The sequence below is a fragment of the Stegostoma tigrinum genome, chromosome 21, assembly GCF_030684315.1.
Source record: "Stegostoma tigrinum isolate sSteTig4 chromosome 21, sSteTig4.hap1, whole genome shotgun sequence".
NCBI classification, from domain to species: domain Eukaryota; kingdom Metazoa; phylum Chordata; class Chondrichthyes; order Orectolobiformes; family Stegostomatidae; genus Stegostoma; species Stegostoma tigrinum.
In genome coordinates, this window is record NC_081374.1 from 54,805,429 (window position 1) to 54,813,144 (window position 7,716).

Here is a 7,716-nt window from a genome sequence, read left to right on the forward strand (position 1 = left end):
CCATGAGGGGAAGAGCTAGGGTTAATATGAAAGGCCATTTTCACGGGGAAGCAGATTCCAAAACTAGAGGGCAGAGGTTTAAGGTGAGAGGGGAAACGTTTAACAGTGACGGCGGGCAACTTTTTCACGCAGAAAGTGGTGTGTGAGCTGTCAAGTGAAGTAATGGAGGCTGCTACAATGATAACATGTAAAAGGCATTTGGATTAGTGTATGAATAGGAAGGGTTTCGAGGAATATGGATGAAATGCTGGTAAATTGGACCAGATTAATGGAGGATATCTGGTCAGCATGGGTGAATTTGACTGAAGGGTCTTCTTCCTCGCTGTACAGCTCTCTGAATCTGTTTGCATTGTTCTTCCTGAATGGTCATACTTCAATGAGAATGTCTGTGAAGCAGCATGGAATATAATGTTGAGTTTAATGGTTCTGAGTGAATTATACCACAGTTGACAAATTACAATTTCAAAAACAAATAATTTAGCCATTGAGATCAGAATTCTACAGCTGAATCTTGTTACTAAATACGCTACATCTCAACAGGGAATTGTCTGCCATGACATGCTTAGCCTTTTTTAAAGTGTGATGTTGTAACCTCAATGTTCTCATTGAGATCCAACAGCGTATAAATTGAGTGCTCTGAGAGACCGCTGACACAGAGTTTAACACGGTGAGATTCTCTGCATCAAAAAGAGACAAACCCCTTGGGATAGAAATGCATTATCCGATCGACAGTGTCTTGAAAATATACTACAGTACACTTGGTGTTATTGGAATACCAGGTAGGTGTGTCATAAAATAGTCGAACTTCTGTAAAATTGAGTTGGTCTCTGGTTTTCATTCAGTGAAGGATATATTTACATCCTGTTCTACTGTTTACCATGATACAGGGACTGAATCAATGACATTGCTTTATGGAGATAAATGTGTGAATGATTTTTACTGTTTGATTGTGTGCTATCAAAAATGAACATTAGTTTGCAACTCACGGTCGGTCTGAATCATCAAGCTGTTTTGCTTCCTGGAATCCTGTGCACAGTTAAACCTGCTCGCAGTGCAAACAAAACTTCTGATAGCAGGTACTGGCTGGTGTACGTATTACAGTAGGCTTCTCTCAACAATACATTACTAACATGTAAGGTTAACCAATGTGAATGGCGTACATGAATAGGAAATCACTCTGTTTAGAAATGCGCTGAATAGATCGCGAGACAGTAGATACCTGATCCTGAAGACATATTTTCTAGGGATGTGTCACTGAAAGATTTCCTTGTATGTGGGCTATTACCTGGAATAAACAAGTTAGTTCTATTTCCAAATTAATCTTTTGGTATCCCAGTCAAAGCAGCAGCCTCTGCATATTTCATAGACGATAAATATTGTCGCGAGATTAACAGTTCTGATCTTTTATTATAATTGTACTGAATGAGATGAGTTGCTTTTTCATGTTTATGTTCTTTGCTGCATCAGTGAAGCTTGTTCACTACTTATTGTCAGATAAACACCTGGACAGTGTTGCTACAGTGTTCACCTTCACCTTTGGGTGAGAGAGTGTTCTGAGGGAGCTTTTTGTCGTGTCCACCTGGGTGGAGGTGTGGTCAGTTCAGATGCAGGAGGGAAGTGATGGCCAGTCCCGTGTCCGATGCTGGGGAATGGTTCCCTGTGGTGTACGAGGGTCGGGTCTGGGTCAGGCAGTGAAGAAGGGAAGTGTTTTCATGTCTTAGAGTTATAAGGGGGCTGAGGGCAATGTAGTTGCAGCTGGGTGATGTAAATATTAAGTCGGTTCAGTGGTTGCTCAGGAGATAAAACATGTACTAATAGTCTGAATGTACCTGGAGTAGTTTCTTTTGAAATTTTTTTGGAAAAATTCACGTTAGATACAGACTTTGGAATGATCCACGCATGTCAATGTCTTCAGTGTACTAGTTATTTACAGTTCAGCCAGTTCTGAGAAGTTATTACATGCTTCAGAAATAGCTGCAACTTGATATCTGGCTTCTTCGAGTTGAGGCACTACCGCTGGTACACTACCACGACTATTGCTTCTGAATGTGCTATGACGGGGAATCTGTGGACTTCTCAAGCTCAAATCCTATCTATACTGGCATAATGACTGTTCAGTCACTGGGAAATCTGCAGCATCAAGTTCAATGAATAAGCATCGTCCAGGTGATGGACTCATCATCCAAACTGAACGAAACCAGTTAAAAGTATTAGGAAAAGAAACAAAATGCATGTCATTGTCAAAAACAACCCCATCATTCAGAAGATTGGATAAAATGGAGAAAAAAGGAAGAAGAAAAGAACGTGGTAACGAATAGTGTACAAGAGAAGGGAGCCAATAGTATAAAAATAGATAATAACAGATTCTATTTAAAAAGCATTTCCCAATACGAGTGTTAGTCCTGCACAGTGTGAGACTCGAGAATTAATAGTGTTAAATACGGAAAAAGATGATGATTTGAATTGGTATTTTCCTGTAATAGTTACAGTTGTAAAAAAGGAAAGGAAGCGATTGAAGAATTCAGAAATGTCCCAAAAAGGACAAATGTTCAAGGCAATTGAGGTAATAATTTCATCTGAGATCAGTCTTGCATTGATTTAACTGTTACAAACTGCCCTTGTTTCAGGGAGGGACGGCCCCGTTTAATTAGAAGATAGCGAATGGGGAAGCTGTATTGGTTGAAAGGAATGAACCTGGCAGCCACTGCAAGCATTGTGTAAGCAATATTTTAAACAAGCAGTAACTGAAGGTTGAGTTGCAGGTGATTCAGAGGTGTGTGGGCACAGAGAGACAACAAGAAACCCATTGGTATCTGCACTAATGACCAATTATTAAATTATAGACAACATTTTCCTGCCAACAATGTCATAATTAGCACTCAGCATCAAGCTGGGAAGAAGTTTCAAAGAGACAGAGGCTTCAGATCTGGTCCAGCTCAGAGAAAACTTTTTAATTTCTACCATCAAAATTCATTGGAAATCTAAGGAAAACAAGCTTATATTTCATGCAACAATTGCAGCAAGCTGTGACCTTAAATTGAAGAGGCAGGAGATCAGGTGGATAGCTTTAAAAAATGCTTTGGCAGGTAATGACATCATTGCCAGATTGGTAGTTTTCATCTGTTACATTATGAAATTACCATCTAAAATTGTTTTAATTTATTTTGTTCATTTGTGATTTCTGCTGGTACACTCCTTCACCATAAAGTTCTGAATGCGTGAGTTTTGATTGACAAAAGCCAAGCCATTGCAGTGCATTATTGTCACAGAGAATGGTTTAACACAAGGTTCTGTTGTTTTTCTCTCTCCCTTACAGTTAATTTAGTGGCGATATTGGTCCTGTCTCGTGGAAAATGTGGCCTTTCTCCTTGCACCACTCGCTACCTGTTGGCTATGGCAATGGCGGATCTATTATTTATTATTACAGAGGTCATACTATGGCGAATCACTTATTACTATTTCCCATCATCTTTCTTTCTCATTACACCTGTGTGTAGTGTTATCTATGCTCTGCGTTGTGCAACCATGGACTGTTCAGTCTGGTTCACCATTAATTTCACCTTTGATCGATTTGTGGCTATTTGTTGTCAGGGCCTAAGGGCAAAGTATTGCACAGAGAGAACAGCAGCTGTGGTTTTAGCAACAACAGGTTGTTTCCTCTGTTTGAAAAACATACCTCAGTACTTCATACTGGAGCCTGGAGATGTAATAGACAATGTGCCATGGCTTTGCTACATAAAACCAAGATATCATACGGACCCTGGATGGGTGTTATTTAATTATTTTGATAAAATTTCAACTCCATTGCTCCCATTTGTTTTAATGTTTTTGCTGAACACTCTAACTATAAGACATATATTAGTAAGTAGTCACGTCCGTAAGAGATTGAGAGGTCAAAACACCAAAGATAATTGCAGTGATGCAGAAATAGAGAGTAGGAGGAAGTCTGTGATTTTGCTCTTCAGCATATCCAGCAGCTTCATTCTTCTGTGGTTGGTGCGTGTTGTAGAATTTTTGTATTATAGCATTGCAGGTGCAAATACAAGGGATTATAACAAATCTGAATTCATATTACAAAGAGTTGGACTGATGCTGCGCAATTTGAATTGCTGCACAAACACATTCATTTATGGAACGTTGCAGGCCAAGTTTCGAGAGCAGCTCATGAGTGCAGTGCAGTATCCCATCAAATCAATGCTTCGACTGATAAAGAAACAGACTGACTGAGCAACCAAGGTACATGTCCGAGTGCTTTTAGTCCATTACTGTCAAATACATCGCAGGTTCCCAGTTATATCCGTGACAAAGAACTGCGCAAAGCCATCAAAATGTTGGAGGTGACATGTCAACACTGCTGCCCCCACCCAGGCTTTCTATTACCTCTTCCAAAATTCTCTGACAAATTTATTTTACACAAATTCCATTTTTGATATCCATGCTAATCCCATCTCAAAGCTTCAGTTTTCCATTCACTAACATTTCTATCCTATGGTTTCTACATGTTTCTAGAGATTGTTAACCTCTCTGGCGTGCAATTTCTTGTTGTATATTTACAATCTTTATTGAATAAGGCAGTTGCAATATTCCAATCCTCTGTCATCTCCCCCATGTCTCAGGAACACTTCATTTTTGCCCGAATTTTGACTCTAACTTTTACAAGACCCTTCCATGCATCTATCTGGAATATGTTTTTTGTCTCTTTACACACAATGTTCTATCCAGCTTTCTTATCAAATTTCAACCCTTCCCAATACATCATTTTCTTCACTGACCATGACCTGGTTCGCATCTCCCTCATTGATAGAGAGTTACATTTTACTTAATGCAACATGGAGACTTATGATGACCTTCCTTACCATCAAACAGAACATTGCAAATTAGACAAACTCTGAATCGCACCAAGCAAAAGTCCAACTTACATGCTGATCACTAAACCTACCCTTAAGAATAGCTGAATGTTCTGAAGGATAAATCTGTCATTAACCCAAACCCAGCTGTAAATTAAACCACTGTTCTCGCTGGAACTGAAAATCTAGGTTGAATCTCATGCTAACCCTGATATTAATTGTAACCCTATCCCTAAAATTAATGCTGAATTTGAAGGTGAAATTTTAACTTCACACTGAATTTAAGCACCATTCAAACCACATTCCTAATTGAGATTGTATCCAAACTCCAAAATATAAAAAAATTTCCTCCAACTCCATCCTCACCCTCAAGTTAATGATTATATTTATCCAACTGAGAATTCAAAATTCATGTCAAAAATTGTGTTAAGCTTGAACAGCACCCATGCCTAACCATCCCCTGAAATCTTGGTATTTTACCGTAAATGCTAATTGAAACCTTAACCTATAATGGAGTACTGAAATTAACCTTTAACTAGTTTTCACCAAATGTTATCCCAACCCTTCCGTGATCGACCCGTAAGCCTGGTTCTAACAACAAAATTAGATTTTAGTGTGAGGTACCCTCTGGTGAGTCACTGATTCAGTGCCATTTAGAGTAACCCTGAGAATTTCCCTCATGAGACTGTCCCTTGTTTTGCGAGGAGTAGTGGGAGGGATGGCCGATGGTGGGAGCTGTGGGAGTCATAGCTGGAGAACGTATAGACTGTCTGGCCTTCACATCCTTAGGTCAAGTCACATTGCACATATTACACACCCTGGTATCCCCACTGCCACCCATGACCCTGGTTGTTTCATTGACTCAGGGAATGATGATGTGTTGTATGAAATTTCCACATGGATCCTGGACAGGTGGAACAATTTCAGTGAAGTACATGTCTGTGGAACAATGTCGAGGGTGTAAAGAAGTTCTAGTGCCAAAGGTCATGCATTCTACGTGGAATAACTGAGGGAATCAGAGGAAGGAGGAGTCAGAGAGATTGAAGGTTGTCGAAGAGATTTTTAACTGAGTGGCTGAATGAGTTTGAGATTTGACTTGAATGCCTGTGAGTCACTTGTTTAAGCAATACTTATCCTTACTACAGTTTACATACTTACAATGGGAGAGGGGCGATTGAAAATGTAACGGTTGCCCTGATTCCAATGTGGTCACATGACAGACTTCGTTCCAAGGCAGAAGTTCACTTCTCATCTCTACTGTTATGGGCGAGAGCTGTCCAGATCACCCTACCCCCCACCATCCCCCTCTCAGCCCAACAAAATGTATATCATGGAGATAGCATAGAAACTAACTTTTATATTTCTTGAAGACAAGTATAAGGTGCTGTGTTCCAGGGATGATTCGATTTGGCCACCATTCAGCTTTTGTAAAAACACACTTTACTCTTCTCACTCACTTAAAATACAACAAAAAGATTTAGTATCACTTTACCTGATTGAAACACTGAATAAGAGAATGAATTATTTAACCACTAATCACCAACTAAGCAGCATCATTTAGGCAGTGTGCAATAAACACTCCCTTGGCAAAGGCAGTTCACCAGCCCAATCATTATTCTCACATGCTGCCTCTCTCCAGTCCAGTTGAAAGAAACGCCAAAAGAAACAATTTGCCCCTTGTGATTTCGAAGATGAAACCTCTCTGTCTAAGCCCTCACTCTAGCAACAGGGAACTCAAACTTTAAGCTCCAGCAGCCAGCAAAAACCACCAACACACTGAAAGCAAAACCAAGCCTCCTGACCCTGTTCACTCATGATTCTAATCTAGGGAGAACTCAAAGCTCTTTACCAACTGCCAGTCTGAAGGAGACATTTCAACACCACTGTGACAACACCCCTCTACATGAGGAACAGCACATCTCTTAAAGGCACAGTATCAGCACACTATTTCAAGTTGTCAAGATGAGAGAGAGTGTTGACTGACGAGGATTCATTTAGAAGTATTAGTTGGTGATTTATAGATAATAAAGCAAACAAGATGTTTTTTTTCAAATGTGCAACATTCTTAGAAACACAAACATTGATTCGAAGTGGTTTGCTTTCCGTTAGTAGGAGAATCTTGAACTTGGGTTTGATGTTGACGGGTCAGCAAATATGGGCGTAGGGGATGATAAATTTCTTCAGTCAAGGTGCTGTTAATATTTGGGATTTGTGAACAATGAAAAATTCTTGGTAAATTTGTTGTAGTTTTTCTTGGAAGTGACATATTCTGTTCATAATATTGTCATGAAATAAAACCTGCATGGAACTTTAGGGCACTGCTAATTAAATATAATTTGAGGCACAGTGATTTTCACAACAGAAAAGCTATGGGATCAAATATTGGAAGAGGAAAATCCCAAAGCAATTCAATGAGGTAACAATGAAATAAATAGCTTTCCTTTTCAGATAATGTTAGTTTTGTGATAACTCCAGTGAGAATTTTCCTCTGTTCCTCCGTTCAGTGTGATCACAAGACGTTTGAGGACTTTAAGCATTTGTCCAATGAAACTTCAAGTTGGCATTTCCCTGCAGTTTTAGTGCAAGGTAAGGATGAGGAGTTTATGATGCCAGCAATCAGGACACCTGAGAAACTAGCTTTGATATGCATGGATGAGATTAATCCATGGGCTGTGCAAAATTTTCACAAGCTTTAGCTCAACTAACTATACTTGTTGTGGAACAATACAGTGTTTTTGATATGTGGCCCAAACAAGGTGAGTTCAAGCAAATTCCAGGTGCAGGCCCAATGTATTCAAATGAAGATTGGAATGGTGCACCACGCACCAGGTGTAAGGAAACAGCACCTGTCAAAATGATATTGCATCTG

The 7,716-nt window shown here is 39.6% G+C and overlaps 1 protein-coding gene across 1 annotated transcript; it reads left to right on the forward strand.

The window, feature by feature from the left end:
• The first annotated feature begins 632 nt into the window (after window positions 1-632).
• LOC132210834 (probable G-protein coupled receptor 139) lies at window positions 633-4,227 on the forward strand. Its single transcript, XM_059653284.1, has 2 exons — window positions 633-779; window positions 3,317-4,227. Exons 1-2 carry the CDS (start codon window positions 713-715, stop codon window positions 4,225-4,227), a joined length of 978 nt encoding a protein of 325 aa, XP_059509267.1. The 5' UTR covers window positions 633-712.
• The last annotated feature ends 3,489 nt before the right edge of the window (window positions 4,228-7,716 follow it).